Raw genomic sequence first — 18,082 nt, forward strand, 5'->3', positions numbered from 1 at the left:
GTTTTTACCTTACAATAAAAGCACCTTGAGCCACTTGTCATTATGACAAAACCAAATTCAATTAATGACAGTCCAAAAAAGAGATTTAATCTACACTGGGAGAAAAAAAAATGTTAAAAATTGTAATTTTAAAAATGCCTTTCAGACCAATCAACAGTGAGCTGTTGTGCCAAAACTCCTCCTGTGCTACATATTTCAGATATTTCAGAGCTGTAACTGTCCTTCTTCAGAAGTAAAAATGTATTTACAATGAAAATTTTACATGCGATTAAAAAAGGAAACAAATTGCAAAGATTACACAAAAATAATATATTCTTTTTAAAAATATGGATAAGTAAATAAAAAATATATTAGATGGGATAAAATAAATAAAAGGGGATAATGCTATATTGATTCTACATTAAATGTAATATTCATTAGCCGTATGCGTCACTTTACACAATGTGGATTACACATATGGCAAAACCTTGAAAATATATGTGTGGTTGTGTGTGTGTTTTGCCATGCTCACAAGGTTTCACCAACATAGGTATCAATAAAGGGGAATCTGGTGCCTCATGGGTTTATTATTAGAATATATGTCGGTTTTAAAAAAAAAATTCTTTCAATAGATATTTGATATCAGCGCTGCGCTGAGTTTGTTGGCAGAAACAGTATAACTGTTTAGCCTCAGTTTATTTATAATATGAATTGCTGTATGACTTTATGATGTAGTCCACAAATGTAACAGAAGTGGATCCAAAACTAAGCCCTGAGGGACCCCATATGATACACAAACTTTAAATAAGACAAGAGCAGCTCAGAAAACGTACCTCTAATGGGGGTGAGTTATGTAATCACCTAGGACAGACCAGATCAGACACTTTAGGGCTGTTTGATCCAATATTAACAATCATTAAGAATCACATGTGTAAAATATGGATACATCAGTGCTTTTTCAAATGGCCAGCAGTGGACAACTCCTCTGGTGGAAAAAAGAAATCAACTTATATAGAAACCTTTTAAAAGGGCAGTTCAGCTTCTCTTACAAACGGCTCAGTATCTTGGTCTCTATTTTTAAGGGTTTTGAGGTGTGCAGGACTTTACGGTGATGTTGCAGTGGTCAGTTCAATCTTTTATCTACAGTTTATGCAAACAAGACTGTAAGGCCCAATTTCTGTGCTGCTACCTTTAAAACCAGACTGGTATTATTCTGGTATATTATTGGTATTATTCACTGAAGTCTTGAAAGGCCAGAATTATTATTTCTTTTTTGGGGTAAACGTGAAATCGAGTTGCCTAATATTATGTATCCTCTTATACGAATAACCTTGAGAGAAACCTTGTGACAAAACTCACCTATCCCTTTAAGGAATCAGATTTGCAGTTCAATACCATTTTGGGTTTGTAGCACTGGATCATTTTTCAGCTCTATAATTATCCCAAGGGATATAATCTTCACAATGCGTGTGACACACAGAGCCGAGTGAACAGTGCAGGAATGGAGCGTTTCCCTCTGGCTTTCTGAATTATGCATTCCTGCTTTGTTGGTAATTAAAAGACCTGTGCGAGTTTGGAGAGTGTGTCAGGGGCCCAATGAAAGGAAGGGCTGGCCTGAAGAAGGGAAGAAGAGAGGGAGAGTGCAGAGAACAGGTCGGTCCAGTCGTCCTCTGCAAGGTGGATGTTTGGGCGTTGACACACCTGTTAACCTGTTTGGGAGGAGCCACTGGCATTAAACACCGTGGTGACATGAGTGTGTGTGTTTGTATACTTCAGTGTGTTTGACAAGAACCAGAGAGAGCGGGAGTCAGAGACGAAGAAGGAGTGAGACAGAGAGAGAGTGAGAGTTTTTACTCAGGATCTCTGCTTGACATCCGCCAAGATGTTTAAGAAAAAGGAGAGCTCCAAGGACACTAAGAATGGTACACTCAAGGTCTCGGGGAAGATCAGCAAGTGAGTTATTCACTGTGGATTTTATGAATGCGTGTATGAGTGTGGTGACACTGTATCTCTGTCATGTTCCTCCTGTTCCTGTTCTTCTAAAGCCAAGAACTGTGTCATGTTTCCTGTGTGTTCTTGCTGCCCTCTTTCTCTGTGTGCGTCTGTTTTGTGGTTTATTATATTACAAGTTTAAATGAGGTTTTAATGCATGTTTTCCTAGGGAATTCCTTCACTGCTTTCAAGTGCTGAGTTATGTGAGAGTTAATCTTTTGGAAAAAGCGAAAGCTAAATACAAGCCAGGGGTCAAGTTTACTTTGTAAACACGATGTGCATCGGTGTCCTGCAAGAGGACGAGTGAAATGAGGGAATTACGACTAAAAGTGAAATTGAAAGATGTTGTCATCCTGATTATCAGGCAGAAATTTACCCTAAACCTAATTTATTGGTGTTAGACCCTTGACAGGTGTCAGATCATTTGTATTAGTAATTTTATTGTACTGGAGAAAAAAAATCATTCACAGAGAAACTTTCTGTCTGTGCAAAATGATTATTGGAGAGCTTTTGTTGCTTGAAGATGTAGGGAGTCCTATCAGGCTAGGCAGCTGTTCAGATCAGATATGGAAATATGACAGTCAGGTGGCACAGGTTTCAAACATTTACATAAAGCGGACAGCAACCTGCTTTAGAGGATTGCGAATAAAAATGAATTCCATTTGATGCATAATGTGGGTGAGGTCATTTTCATGTGCTAAATATAAAGAGAAGGCTCATGAAGAGCCACTGAATCTAACTCATGGCAAATCTGCCAAAAGTCTCCGGATCACAGATCAGAACGCCATTTAAGTCGCTGCATTCAAAACGGCGAAGTGGGATGATCACCTTTTTAAGTAATGGATAGTATTGAGGATGGGTTTTCTTCAGGTTTCCTCAGGATCAGTTTCTATTCATAGAAAGAGCCCCACATTCAGCTGCAAAGCCGACCACTTCACCTTTTTGTTCCTGGGAGTAACAAAAGACCGCTGACGTGATCTCACCGTCAGGTGGTGTCCGGCTTGTGCCTTCACCTTGGCTCGGCTTCAGACATATTTTCTCTCTGCTGAGGCGTGATGAGGGCTGGGTTGTCCGTTTTGCTCAGCTGGTTTCTGCCTCTCATGTGGGCGTTGGTTTTTAACTGTACATTACAGAGTGACGCACAGGAAGTGCTGTTCATTTCATTCAGTCATTTCTATTGTCTGATAATTGTTTATTTATTAGTTTAAGAAAAATTTGTGAATCGCAATCAAAGATGATTCCTGGGTGTTTGTTGGAAATGACACGGACAGCTGGAGAGCTGCGATGTATGGATTTGTGCATTAGACATGGCACTGGGACGTTTTTTAATGTTTTTAAAATAAAGGTACAAATAAAGGTAAAAGTGGCAGCTAATGCTCGGGTCAGGCTGAGTCTCCAAGAAGTCGAAAAGCCCAAAGACGTCATGGAAAAATTTGTATTTGTGTGTGTTGAGTCTGGGCGGCTCTCAGACATTCATCTTGTTCTGCTGGTGCCTTTGGTTACATCACAGATTAGAGCGCTGGTTACGCAGGGATTTAATAATGACTCTGCTGACTGTAAAGCACAGATTCATTTCGGCATTCAACATCCATTTCTTTGCTCCAGTGGTCATGTTGTAAAATAACAATTCTTGAACCTAATTTTACTATGAAATCAGACCTTTTTTTTTACAATATGAGTTTAGCTTGAGGGGGAAATGAGGGTGTTTGTGCAGAAGATGTGAGATCTTACTATCATCTAAAAAATGCAGGCAAGCCCTTCTAAATTATGCAGATAATCCAGTTTAAACTGGTCTCATAGTAGTGTTTTCTGTAGCAGTCATTCATTTAATAATTTACTAAAAACCACCAACTGTTGAAGAAGAGCAGTTTAACGATTTCTTTAACCATTTTTTTAAAATTGGCTAAAAGCTCAGCATGACCACACAAGCAGCCCGCACAAATACTTGATTCATGCTGAGGAAAGCATAAAGTTCCCCCAAAACACCTTATGAGAAACTCAAAGTATCACCTTACAAGACACTCCTGGAAAACCCTGCACAGCCACTCCTGCACAGGAATATCACACTGCTGCTTGATTAAAAAAAAAAAAAAAGCACACATTTGATGCAGATACTGTATGTGTCTACATCAATGTATGGGTGTGACCAGTAATTCTTATCTGCTATTAATAAAAGAATAAAGTGAATAAACCAAAGGTGACAGCTTTAAATAAAAGAGATCAGAAATCAGACCTTTATTCATTTCAGTCCCTACACAGTTCACCTTTATCAAGACAAACTCAGAACTAAATATCCGACATGTAGGAAAGTAAAAAAGTAAAATATAAAGATCTGTATATTACAGAAGACAAACTAGAGATTAAAGCCACTTTTAAAATTTACCTTTAAAAATCCAAATTGAGTGCAATTATTGGAAAAATGGCGCCATGCGTAGTATAGCGAGTGTTTGGTATGTTTGGCTCATGCTCCTCTGTCTGATGATCACAGACTCTTTTTTTTCATGTATTTATTTGATCATTTGTTTTTTTAGAGCAAAGAGGATAAATCTCTTCCACAGCCCACTGCACCTACTGTTTCTATAAACAGTGGTAACTAAACAGGTTTTTCTTTGACTGCAAAGGTGGGAATGCATACCTGTCCCTCCTGCTGAGTGAGCAGGAACAGGGCAGTCGTTGTGACAGCAGCTGCAGAACCAGATTCTTTGATTTCGTTTTGCACATAAGTGTAATTTCAGCATCAGTGTGACCTTTCTCAGACTGAATCCTCGGCCCACTGGTCATTTCCTCTATAAGCAGTTTTCAAAAGCGCTGACTCTCTTTTAAAAAAGCAGTTTAAAATCGTTTAATTTTCTTGATTTCGTTTATTCTTTGTCTTGATCTTTGAGCTTGTTTTTATTATGTTTTTCACATTTAAATCTATTTTACTCTATTTTATGTGCAACACTTTGTGACTACTTATCTGTTAAAAGGGCTTCATAAGTAAACTTACTTACACTGGTTAATATAACCATGTTATTCTTTATAATAACATGGTTATTACCGGTGGGCAGATAGTGATTTTTCGTTTTTATGTTAACGGTATAAACAATGAAAGGTGGTGGATTGTCCAATGGTTGTGATCGACTCTGGGCTGGACCAATTACAATACATCCATGTTGAGGTGAAAAGCAAGCGATTTGTCCCATACTTCAGCTAGAATGAAAAAAAGACACAAAGCTGGAGTTATTCTGTGTATTTGTGTGTTTATTCTTCCTCTTCTTCTCTCATCCCTCATCGTCATAGAAATCATACATATATACCAACAAGACTGTGCATCACTGTCACAACAGCGTTTGTTTTCATTCAAAGGCTTTATGGTTTTTCCTATAATACTTGGTGGGCCGGTCTCTAGTCAAAATACCTGGGCTGATTTTTTGTCCCAGTCCAGCCCAGTCTGACAGCTTTTCATATCTCTTTTCTTAATGTTGACACTGACAGATACACCAAAAAATTGTGCTGCTAAGATTTTTTCATCTGTATTTTTTGAACTGTAGCTCTACTTTAGCAACATTTTTTAAACTTCAGAGACTGCTGTGCAATGTATCGCACATTTCATTACTAACAAAAGCAAAAGTGTAATATGTTGAAAGTTGCCATATTTAGAATGTGTGTGTGTGTGTGTGTGTGTGTGTGTGTGTGTGTGTGTGTGTGTGCGTGTGTGTGTGTGTGTGTGTGTGTGTGTGTGTGTGTGTGTGTGTGTGTGTGTGTGTGTGTGTGTGTGTGTGTGTGGAGGTGGTATACAGTTTTATACAGCTGTGTAAAATACATAAATCTCAGTTAATGAGGCAAAACCTGGATTTTAAAAAGTCTATTTTTAACACACACACACATTGAGGAGCTGTGTGTTCTGAACCAATTATACACAAACATATCTCCAAAACCCAGTTTGCAGTTTGCAAAAACTTTGATTTAATCTAATTTAACTTTTAACTGAGCTCTACCCCATGATTTATTCAGGCAGTAGATACAAAGCCTCTTAAATAAAACAAATACAATATTTGTCTCCAATCCCAAAGACTTCACCTTCATGGGTGTAGCTAATCTCTCAATGGAATGTCTTCCTCCTCCTCATTTTGACAATCTTAGTCATTGCTTTGCTTTACTCCGAGCAGCGACACAATCAACACAAACACTGACAGAGGGAGTGACAGTCAAAGTTCAAGAATGGGTAGAATTTAAGGAACGTTTTGGGTGTGGTGCGAAGGGTGGAAAAATCCTACTCCATCCTAAAAGATCTGGAAACTGTGCAGTTTGTGCAAAATAAAAAACACTGAATGGAAAAAATAAAAATAAAAACACCCTCACTGTGCAGATTTTTTTTATATAAAGGATGACCTGGGGATGTGAAGTTTGTCCACAAATATAAATAAGTCTTTGTTGGTAGTGAGAGTGCTCATAAAAATGCACACCATAAGGTTTGACTGTAATCAAGCTGTTAATTATTCAAAACTTCTGCGTGGGAGTACTCGTATACTTACCAATTCTGTATCATCCCTGAAATGATGTGTGCTGCTGTTCAACCTCTGACCTTTGTTGTCTGCTGCAGGTCACAGGCCACCGACTTGGCCTTGCTGATCACCCAGATGCAAAAAGATGCAGACTTGGTGGAGAAAAACGTCCTCAGGGCTGAGGAGCTGCTTGCTGTGGTAAGGACAAAACAAAACCTCTAATTTTATGAACGATTGCTTTGTAAAAACGTCACCTTATCTGTTGTCTGCCTTTGACAGGATTTTGAAAATGACAAGAAAGAGCTCCCGTACCAGCATCAGAGGGAGATCTCAGATGAGCTGGGTGAAGCTGAGGGCCTGCTGAAGAAGCTCTTCATAGATGTTGACAAAGCCAAGAACCTAAAACATCCACAAGCCACAGACATAGAGAGCGAGTGAGTTCATGCAGAATAAATACAACACAGAAGATTTGCAGTATACCTGGTCCCTCCTCTGAGAACATACTGAGGATTTTAAAACATTTTAGCTGTTTAATATCATTAACTTTGAACTCATTGGAGCTCCACATTAACCACAGTTGTTTGTTTCTTTGTGTCTTTTCTGCCCTTTGATGACTCCAGTGTCCTTCATCTTCATGAGCGCTGGCTGAAGGACTGTACCGTCTACAGAGACATCTACGAGCAGATTGATGATGTGTCGCGGATGCCCTTAATTGACTGGGGGCCTGTTTTAAGTGAGAAGCAAGTAAGTACTGTTACACTGTCTGAACATCCACGTCAGTCTTTCATACTCTATTAAATATTAATGCTCTTATTGTCAACAAAAAGGACAAAAAACTGTTTTAAAACTGCTGCCACCAACAAGTATTTTCCTCTGTAGTCAGACGCTCTGTAACAAAAACTGTTCAAACTTTGAGTCGCACTGTTGCTTATTTGAGCATCGTAGAGAAATCAGACTCCTTTGACATGATGTCAGCAATCTGTAATTTCTATGTAATTCTATCTATAGTTCCCTTTTTAGCTAGCACTAACCTGGCCACCCTTGCTGTTCTCCCTGCAAGCCACTTTGCAAACCCCCTCGACATCAAGTGTTTTGAAAAAAATCAAACTAAATATTTGCAGTCTTTTAAAAAGATTTAAGTCTCCATTAGGAACTACAGGGTGGGGAAAATGGCAGTCACCCTTTCACAGGATTGCTTAATAATAAATAACATTAACTGTATCCTTTAATCCTAATGTAATCTAAATGCACTTGTTTCTTCGTTTTGCACCTGTCTGTACTGTAATAAATCTCCCAAGCAGAGCTGACTGATTTACCGGCCTCACCCTGTCAGACCTGTCCTTTGATATCTCATCACTACATTTCCATGAACTGCTTTCTTCTGGTGTCTGTGCTTTCAGAAACTGGTGGATGTGGAGCAGTTTGGCCCTAGTATGGCTGATCTGGAGAAGCAGATTGCTGCTCACAACATCGTACACAAAGAGATTGACGCCTACAACACGCAGCTCTGCCTCGCTTCTGCTGGCAGCAAGGTCTGCATGCATGATTACACAAGAACACATGCTTGCATGATGTGTTCTACTTAAAACTGATTGCAGCTTGTGTCCTTTATTAAGCAAAAAGCATTTCAAACAGCCGCTCACATTCGCTGTCTTGTTTTTTAAGGAGAAATACGACGCTCTGAAAAAACAGTACAACAACTTATTGGTGAGTTGCTTCAGTCACTTAATGTTCAAAGATAAACACAAGTCTTATTTCACTTTTGGTTTTGGCAGTGTAAAAAGCTCTGAGGCAATTTTTCTATTTTTTGTTTTTTTCTTTGTTGGAGAAAAAATGAAAAATGTAAATTTCTGCTTAAAATTTCCCCTAAAAAAGTAAAAAAAAATTAAAAGAAATTAAAAAAATCAAAAGAAAGAAAGAAAGAAATAATAATTAATACATGAATAAATGAATAAAAAATTATTTTAGGGGTACTCATTTGTCTTTCCATTTTAATTTATTTCTCCTAAGGACAACTCCAAGTGGCGCCGTCACTACCTTAATAGCCTATACGAGTACATGCAGAGCTGCAACAAGGAGCTGAACTTCCTGGCAGAAGAGCAGAATAAGATCAAAAAGCAAGACTGGAGTGACCACATGTTGGACCCTCCTGACGTTCGGAGGCAGTATGAGGTTAGGATTAATGCGTTTTTAAGTCAGATGAAAAATAGAATTGAAAGGCTCACCAATCACGAGGTGTGGCCTGTCCAGTGTGACAGAAGTTGTTTTGGTTCTGTACCTGGATGAATTCACACATAAATACATCAATTTTGATTTGATCTCATTTAGAATTTCAAGAACAACAGTCTGCTGTCCCACGAGGCCGAGGTGAACAAACTCCAGGACGAAGGCGAGAGACTTGTTGAGATGAAGCACCCCGCAAGCGACACAATACAGGTACTTGAAAAGCCCGTTAACAACATCAGCTTCACTCTTTCATCCTGAATGCTGTTTAAAGGTATGTCAACTCCCTTCATTATATTTCCAGGCTCAAAGAGATGATGTACGAAATGAGTGGCAGAAATTCCTCAATCTCTGCATCTGTCAAGAGACGCACCTGGACAGCGTGGAGGATTTCAAAAGGGTGAGACAGAGTTCATCACAATGCAGTGCTCAGTTTGCAACCTGTTCTGTCATCACCATTTGCAGATTTTATGCATAAACTCAAAACAAAACAAAAAGTGTGCTTTGTTCCGTTTTTCAGTACCAATATGACAGCGAGCAGCTGTCAGAGTCGCTGACCAAGCTCAACAGCACCCTGGACCCCAAGACTCTCAGCAAGAAGAGCAAAACTGAGAAACTGCTGCAGCTTGAGGTACGTCCAGCCACCAGTACTGCAACTCAGCACACATAAGAAATTCAGCTTGCACCCCTCTTTCAAGCTAGCAGTGAGGATTTTAAAAAAGTGAATGAGAAGGAGATTTGGATAGAAAATGAGGCACTGGGGCAGGCAAAGCTGGAGACAAGGAGACTCCAAAGTTCAAAAGTAAAACAGGGAAAGTCTCCAAAAGTTGATTCTGTTCAGTGGAAGCCTAAAAAGGGAAATTATAAAGTCTTTGAGTTATATTTATTGAATAATTCTCAAAGTTTATTTATTTATTCATATGTAAATGGACATATATATGAGAAAATATAAGGTGTAAACACAGCAGACTGAAGGAAAACTGTTAATTTGCTGGGCAGGTCACATGAAACTTTACAGTCCTGCCAATATACACCAGAACTAACAAAAACAAATACATAAAATGAGTTAAAGGTGCTCACACACCTGGTTTGCCACCACCCACTGATTGAGATGTGTTATAGAGCAGTCTTTCATTGCCACGGTACTGAAATCAGGAAGAAACAGAGGTTCATTTTGCGGGATATTACACTAAGTTTGTTAAACCCAGCAGAAAATTTATGTGAAAAGATATGTTTGGAATCTTTTTTTAATCTTTGCGTGTTTTTCCTACCAGGCGGAGGAGAAAGATGTGCAGAAATGTGAACAGCTGCTGGCTGACCTGAGGAAACGCAGCACCACCATCGCTCCACTGAAACTGCGACGTACGACCCCCAGCAGAGCCATCACTGTGGAGTCCCTGTGCGACTGGGAAACAGGCACGGTGGGGAACAATTTTTGTCTAAATGTAAAACTCTAACTGCATGTGGCTGCAGTAAAAAACAACAACAACTTTGAAAAGTGACTTGTCTGACTGAATCAATCGTTATTTTTTTAGGATTCTCTGCAAAGAGGAGACAAGTTCACCTTAAAATCAAACTCAGACGTTGCGAACTGGAATGTCATTTCCACTGATGGAAAAACTAAAAAATTCCCAGGAGTTTGCTTCCAGATCCCACCACCTGACTCAGAGGCTATTGATAAAGTGGACCTGTAAGTGCTGACAAGCTTTATTATTAAACAGCTCAAATGGCACATCCGACGTCTGCCCTTTCTTTGACTCCGCCCCTTTCTTTTTGTTCATTAGTTTGGGCCAGGAGCTTGCAGACATCAAGAAGAGAAGAGCCGCTCTGGCCGACTCCCTGAAGAATAACAAATCAGAAATCTCCAGGGCCCAGCAGTTAGGTTGTTGTCAATTAATTAAATGCATAAGTGTCCTCATTATATGCAATCACTGCATCTTTAAACCACAACTAAAGTGAGATCAACCATTTAAAAAGCTCTCCTTTTCCTCCTTCAGCCCCAGTGTCTTCTGCCCCCATGGACCCCAAAGTAGCAGCCCTCTCTCAGCAGCTGGACAAGCTGGACAATGACCTGGCCAAAGCCGAGGAGAGCATGCTGAGCCGTCTGCGAGCCCCGCTGAGCCGCAGTGATCCCGCTGGTGATCTGGCCAAAAGGATGAAGGAGCAGGAGGTGAGAAAAAGCACAAACTAGCATCAGCACCAGCTAAATATCATTCACCATGTGACACCAAGAAACTAAAACAAACCATATAAAAGCCATTATTTTGCTGTTATTATCCTCGTATGTGTGTGTATGCATTCATACCCTATACAGCATAAAGGGATTCTTCACTCCTGCAGACTGTCAGCATGAAATGATTATGCTGTGAATTATACTTATATCTGATGTTTAATGGAGGGTTGTATGGATGCTCTTTACAGCAAACTGCTCAGACACTACAGGCTCTACAGCAGCAGCAACAGGCTGCACAGGCTGGCATGCAGCCCCTGCTGGCTAAAGATCCCAACGGGACCTCTTCGGGACTGCCGCTCAAACTCAGTGCTGCCAGCAACAAGTCTGACAACCTTGCTGCACTTGCTGACCTTTACAATAAGAAGTAAGAGCTTGTTTTATGGCGGGGTTTGATTTTGGAACAACATTTTTAAAAACTTAAATCAGTTTTTCATTCTTCTATCCATCTTTGTTAAGTTGTGTTACTTGAGTAGATGATCTAGATAACAGATAACCTTAGTATATTTAGTAGTTTATTTATCTTCTTTTCTGCAGAGCAAATGCCTCACTTAACCTGGAGAAACAGATCAAGAAGGTGGATGGTCTCGTCTCCGGCTTTGAGAAAAGGCTGAGTGAAGATGGTCCGATCCCTAATGGCCCAAAAGCAATTGAAACCCGTGCTGAGGAAATTCAAGTAAGGAAGTCTTGACCATACAAATTTGAATTCTCTTGCATATCTCTAATGTTCACTTTGAATTGAACATCTCCTTTGTGGTGTTTAGAGCCAGCAAAAGTCTGTGGCAGCTGCTCAGAATGACATGAAGAAGCTCAGCAAGGATCTGGAGACCACAGAGCAGCTGTGCAGCTCTCTGCAGCAGGACTACCAGGAGTACTGCCCGGACATCCAGCGCCAGAAAACAGAGGTCAAGCAGCTACAAGCACGTTATACCAATGTTGCCAACCAGCTGAAGGAGAGGTGAGAGTCAGACTGTGAACACATCATCTCAGTCCCTTCAGCTTTATTAGAAAGACAGACTACAGTGGTTTTCCCTCATCAGCCTTTTAAATCACTTAAATCAAGCAACAAGGAAGTGAGAAGTACTTTTACGATTAGATCGGGTATTTGCAACCTGCAATGGGGTTCATCTGTACTTCATCTATAAATCTATATACATCTATATATAACCTATAAAAATGTGCTACTACACTACTAAAAGGTAAAACAGGTTTCATTACATAAGGCGTTTCTGTTGTCATAATGTACCTAATACACCAATACCTCATAATGTGCCTAATACCTCTCATATTCCTCTCAGAGAAAGCACCTTACTCGAAACTGCAGGAAAGAACCAGGAGTTCCAGAGCACATGTAAATCCCTGAACTCATTCTTGGACAACCTGCCAACAAACAAGATAAGCCCCAATGACGATCTGTCTCAGATTGCTGCTAAGAAGAGCTCTCAAGAGGTGAGACTGTCTTCTGATTATTTACCTTTAAGTATCACATAAGAATAAAATAACAACCTGGCTACCCACTCCACACATAATGTCTTTTTGATTTATGGATGTATAAACATTATTCTCAATATGAACCTGTAGAAATTCACTATGATTATGACAGGACAGTAACTTTAGGTGATTAATATTTCTATACCTACTCATTGCAGAGGGTGATGGACGACCTGACGCGGAAGGAAGCTGACATGGAAAAGGTGACAAGCCTCTCTCAAGACCTGCAGGAACTCCTCAATGTAAGACTCCTAACTTATAATAAATAATATAATACAATAATTTATGGAACCATGGTGTAGCGGTACAACCCTGGGAGGAAATGCTAATCCTGGGGCTAATGGGACTTCCCTCAGGAAGGGCATCCAGTGTAAAGACAAATGTGTTGAAAGTTAAAAAAGCATAGAATGCATAAATGCATTTTAGGCAACACAGAAAGTAAATTAATACATTTTAATTTTAACATTAGCAGACATGGCTCGTACTTAAAGATTTTGAAATAGGCAACAAATGACATGAAACAATTCAAAGATTTTAAATCTTCACGTCTCTGCAGGAGTACGAGACCAACGTTGACACGTACAACAGTACGCTTGAGGACGCCGGCGCCACCGTTCCGAAGAAACCACGTATGCCCACACTGTCTGAGGCTATTCAGAAAGAGGTAATGTCTGTGTGTTTTTCAACATGATACACACTTCTCACATTTATTTATAGATCGAGGTGACATGAGGTTTGCTTATTACAGGAAAAGAGTCTGGTGAACCGCTACGCTGAAACAAAAGCTGAAAACACCCAGCGCCAAAAACAGATGGGCCTGGCTAAGAATCTCATATCACGAGTAAGAAAACAGTGAATGAATTTATTATCTTTTGTATGCATTTAGATTATGCTTTCCATAAAACTAAAGCTACATTGCAAATAATATTACTTTGAATAAATTTGCTTTTCCTGCTGCAGAATGAAGAGACAGTTCAAGCAGTGGCACAGCAGCAAGTGCGGTCTGAAAGGAGTGCTTTTGAGTTAGATGGTCTGGTAAAAGAGCTGGAGGAGGAGAAGGAGAGGAGGACTCATGCTGAGACAAACCTGAGAACATTCAAAGACAGGTTTTTGTCTTTGAAGAGTCGCCGTGGAGTTGAACGTGTCGAGGAGAAAGAAGTACTAAAGTACTACCGTGACCCAAAAGTGGAAAGTGATCTGAGGGCTCTGCAGCAGACGCTACATGAGGAAATCATGAAGCGCACCACCATACAAACTGAGGTTGAGGTTACAAACAAAAAAGTCACCACCCTGGCAGAAACCGTAAAGAGCGCTCCACCAAAACTGGTGACTAGAGAGGTGACAGAGTTTGAGAAAGATCCCCAGCTGGATACAGAGGCTGCTAAGCTGAGAGATCAAATAACGAAGATGAGAGAAGAAATTCGGATGAGGGATGGGGAGCATATTCAGATGAAGACAGAAGTAACAATTCTCCAGCAGAAGAGGCCAACAATCAAAGAGAGGGTGGTTAAGAAGGAAGTGGTTAAAGTGGAGAAAGACCCAGAGATGCTGAGAGCAGTGCGAACATTTGAGACAGAAATTTCTGACGAGAGCAAAAGGACCAAGCTCCTCAATGATGACATCTTCCAAACAAGGAGTCAGATAAATGCACTAGAGAGGCTGATTCCTAACATTGCGCCTAAGATAATCACTAAAGAAGTCAAAAAGATTGAACAAGACCAAGACCTAATCAACGAATCCCAGAATATTCGAACAAGCCTGGAGGAAGAGAGAATTGAAAACAACTCTCTGGTCAATGAATTGACGGTGCTCCACAACCGTTACAGAGAAGTTTACGAATGGAAACCCAGAGTTGAGGTGAAGGAAATTGTTAACGAGATCTACAGGATAGACCCAAACACAGAGGTGGAGATAATGCGGCTCCGCAAAGAGATACAAGACTGCAGCAAGCAGCGCTCTGACCTTGAAAGAGGGCTCACCAAGGTGACAACTGAACTCAACATCATTCAGTCAGAGAAGCCAAGAATTGAAACAAAAGAAGTTTTCCAAGAGGTGGTTAAAGAGGAAAGAAGCCCCGAAAATGAGAGAGAAATTCAGAGGCTAAATGACCAGGTGCATAATTTACACAGCAATTACGACTCCCTCCAAGACCAGCTGAGAATGCTCCGGCAAGAGAGAGATGAGTGGAAGGCTGAAAAGTCAAAGGTAGAGACCCAACTTGTCACCAGAGAAGTTATTAAGTATGAGCCCGATCCACTCCAAGAGAAAGAGTTTGACCGCTTGAGAAATAATGTGCGGGAAGAGACACAGATTCGGCGCACCATTGAAGAGATGGTGTTTGACCTGAAAAATAAATACATCCAGTTGGAGAGACAGAAACCAGAAGAGAAGGTGGTTCTCCAAGAGGTTGTTCGTTTGCAGAAAGACCCAAGGCAAATGGTCGAGCATGAAAGGCTTAGCAGGAACCTGGATGAAGAAGTAACGAACCGGCGTCAGTTTGAACTGGAGCTACAACAGTTAAGAACAAAGGTGGAAGAGAAAGAGAGGATCCTCAGAGAGAGTGTTGAACGCCAAAAGAGGATTCAAGCTGAGTCTGAAGTCAGAGAGATTAAACTGCGTATCTCACAGCTGGAAAATGCCCCACCACCTGTTGAGGAAAACATAGTTGTCGAGGAGGTGCTCAAGGTGGAGAGAGACCCGAAACTGGAGAGGCTGACAAGCAGTCTGCGGTCAGACATGGACAAGGAAACCAGTGATATTCTGAGACTGCAGAGAGAAATCCGTAACATCAACATAAAGCTTGAAATCTTGCAGAAAGAGAAGTCCAGTGAGAGGACAGTCTACAAAGAGGTTGTCCGTGTTGAAAAAGACCAGGCAGTTGAGGCTGAGAGGGATCGCCTGAGAGAACAGGTGTCTCAAAGTAAATTTGCCAGACAAGACCTCGAGGATGAACTTAGACGTTTCAATGACAAAATCCATTTCCTAATGAACAGCAAATCTGCTACTTCAAGAGAGGAGACAACCCTGATTATGAACCGAGATGCCTTACAGAGAGAGAAGGAAGACCTCACTCGTGAACTTAGATCCCTTGATGGCAAGAGGCACGATATCAGCCTGTCCTTCCAGCAGCAGAGCCGACTGATGAGTGAAAGAACACAGATGAGCAGACAGAGAAGCATTAAGATGGAGTCTGATGTCATGCGTTTGGAGAGGGATATCTTGGACGAAAAAGACAAGATCCATCAGCGAGATAGCATCATCCGTGAGCTTATACAGAACCTACAGAGAGAGGAGAGTGCAGAAACAAGAACCAAAGAGACCAATGTCTCTACAAAGATCACAATTTTGGACCCAGTTACCGGCAAAGACATGTCTCCTTATGATGCCTACCTTCAGGGCTTGATTGATCGTCCGCAGTACATTCACTTGCAAGAGCTTGAGTGTGACTGGGAGGAGATCACTTCATTGGGACCTGATGGGGAGATATCTGTACTCCAGGATCGCAAGAGTGGAAAGCAGTACTCCATCAAAGATGCGCTGAAGGAAGGAAGATTGACAGAATATGATCTGCAACAGTACAAACAAGGAAAAATTCCCATCTCAGAATTTGCCTTGCTCGTCGCTGGTGACAACAAGAAGCAGTCCCAGTTCAATTCAATCACCCCAAAATCCACCACATCACTCAATTCAGCACCTATTAACCTATCTGCTGCCAAAGAAACCTACCCAGTTGCTGGAATAATAGATACAGACACTGACACCTGCTACACAATACGCAATGCCACCGTGAGTAAGCTAATTGATTCCACAACTGCCCAAAGACTTCTGGAGGCTCAGGCATCAACAGGAGGAATCATTGACATCAGCAATAAAGGGAGATACACGGTTCACAAGGCAGCAAGCAGAGCCCTCATCGAGGATAGTCAAATCCAGAGACTGCTCAATGCACAGAAGGCTTTCACTGGAGTTGAAGACCCTGTGACCAAAGAGCGTTTGTCTGTGGGAAAGGCTGTTCAGAAAGGCTGGATGCCGAAGGACACTGCCATTCGCTTCATGGAGGCTCAGCACCTGACCGGAGGGCTGGTCGATCCAGATACCGGTCACAGAGTTAGCATCTTGGATGCCGTTGGGTCCAGAATGATTGACAACACAATAATGAGAGACCTGGAAACTGAGTCCGCCTACATCAAAGATATTATAGACCCAATCACAAAGGAGAAAATCAACTACAAGCAAGCTCTGAATCGCTGCAGGAAAGACCCAAATACAGGCTTACCAATGCTGCCTGCCTCTTCCAAAGGGTCTGGTTATAGTCCAGTGTACAATTCGACTAGATATGCAAGATTTTAGATATGTTTACTTTTTGGAGACATCTTTTCTATATGAAATCCATACATTACTTATAATGGACATTTTGACTCAGGAAAAGTCTTCTACTGCAAAGCTTTCTCTCTAGCCAAAATAACTGCTGCTGAGTTTTTTTGTTTACTAAAAATGTTTGATGTGGGCAGATTTTTCTTTTTTGGTTTAATTTAAAAACAGTATAAATGAAGTTTATCTTTAATATTAATGTGTTATTAGGGATACTGGGACATGGTGCAATGGTATTTGCCAAGATTAATTGATTCTGTATTACTCCTGGGTTTTCTTCAAAACTGTTCATTGAATTTTATCTTGTTTGATACCTTATAAAGAAACAAATATCAATAAAATAAATTATAATGGTTAAAGTGTATGGACTCTCATTTTCAATGCTGTGCAGTCTCTAAAGTAAAGAAAAATGCTATGAAAAAGTATTTACTTCATCTTGATTTCTTAGTTTTTTTTATATATGTCAAACTTAAATGTTTCAGATCATCAAACATCTTTTAATATTAGAAAAATATAATATAATCGTGTAATAGAGGTCATGCCAAAGTATCTCAACAAGATTAAATACAAGACTTTGACTTGGGCAGTCCAAAACCTTCTTTTTTATTTGCTTATTGAGATATTCAGAGGTAGACTTGCTGATGTGCTCTTAGTCGTTGTCCAAGTGAGCTTGGGCTTCAGTGAATGAACTGATCGTCCATGTCCTGAAACAGCAGGGGAGCCCCAGACCATCACACTACCACCACCATGTTTGACTGTTGGGTTGATGTTCTTTTTATGAAACAACTAGATGCAACAGGACACAACCCTTCCACCAAGTTTATCTTTTATCTCATCAATCCACAGAATACTTCCCCCAAAGTCTTGGGTATCAGTAAGATGTTTTTTTGGTAAATATGCAATGACTCTCTGTTATTTTTGTTCAGCGGTGGTTTTCATCTTGGAACTCTCCCATCTTTGTCCTGTATTTTTCCCGTTGTTGAATCAATAACACGGACCTTAACTGTTGTTCTGGGTTCTTTTGTGAAATCATGGATGAGTCGATGATGTGTTCTTGGAGTAATTTTGGTTGGCTGGCCACTCCTGGGAAGGATCACCACTGTTTCCTCCATTTGTGAATAAAGGCTCACAGGGTTGTTCACTGGAAACACTGCCTTAGATATATCTTTGTAACCATTTCCAGGTTGATAGATGTCAGTAACTTTGTTTCTCAGCCATTTCTTTAGACAGTGGCATGATGTGTTGCTTTGTGAGTTCTTTTAGGCCGCTTCACTTTATCAAACAGGTTCTATTTAAGTGGGTTTTTTTA

At 40.5% G+C, this 18,082-nt stretch overlaps 1 protein-coding gene across 1 annotated transcript; it reads left to right on the top strand.

Annotated features, from left to right (window-relative positions):
• Positions 1–1,718: 1,718 nt before the first annotated feature.
• On the top strand, positions 1,719–17,132 carry evpla (envoplakin a). The gene is made up of 22 exons (XM_026170465.2): positions 1,719–1,932; positions 6,557–6,656; positions 6,738–6,892; positions 7,079–7,202; positions 7,859–7,990; positions 8,124–8,165; positions 8,469–8,630; positions 8,787–8,894; positions 8,986–9,081; positions 9,202–9,312; positions 9,956–10,102; positions 10,217–10,371; positions 10,466–10,563; positions 10,679–10,851; positions 11,103–11,278; positions 11,449–11,587; positions 11,676–11,869; positions 12,210–12,360; positions 12,561–12,644; positions 12,959–13,066; positions 13,151–13,243; positions 13,363–17,132. The coding sequence occupies exons 1-22, from the start codon at positions 1,862–1,864 to the stop codon at positions 16,750–16,752; spliced, it is 6,009 nt and encodes a 2,002-aa protein (XP_026026250.2). The 5' UTR covers positions 1,719–1,861; the 3' UTR covers positions 16,753–17,132.
• The last annotated feature ends 950 nt before the right edge of the window (positions 17,133–18,082 follow it).

This window comes from Astatotilapia calliptera, chromosome 6 (genome assembly GCF_964374335.1).
Source record: "Astatotilapia calliptera chromosome 6, fAstCal68.1, whole genome shotgun sequence".
Taxonomy (NCBI): domain Eukaryota; kingdom Metazoa; phylum Chordata; class Actinopteri; order Cichliformes; family Cichlidae; genus Astatotilapia; species Astatotilapia calliptera.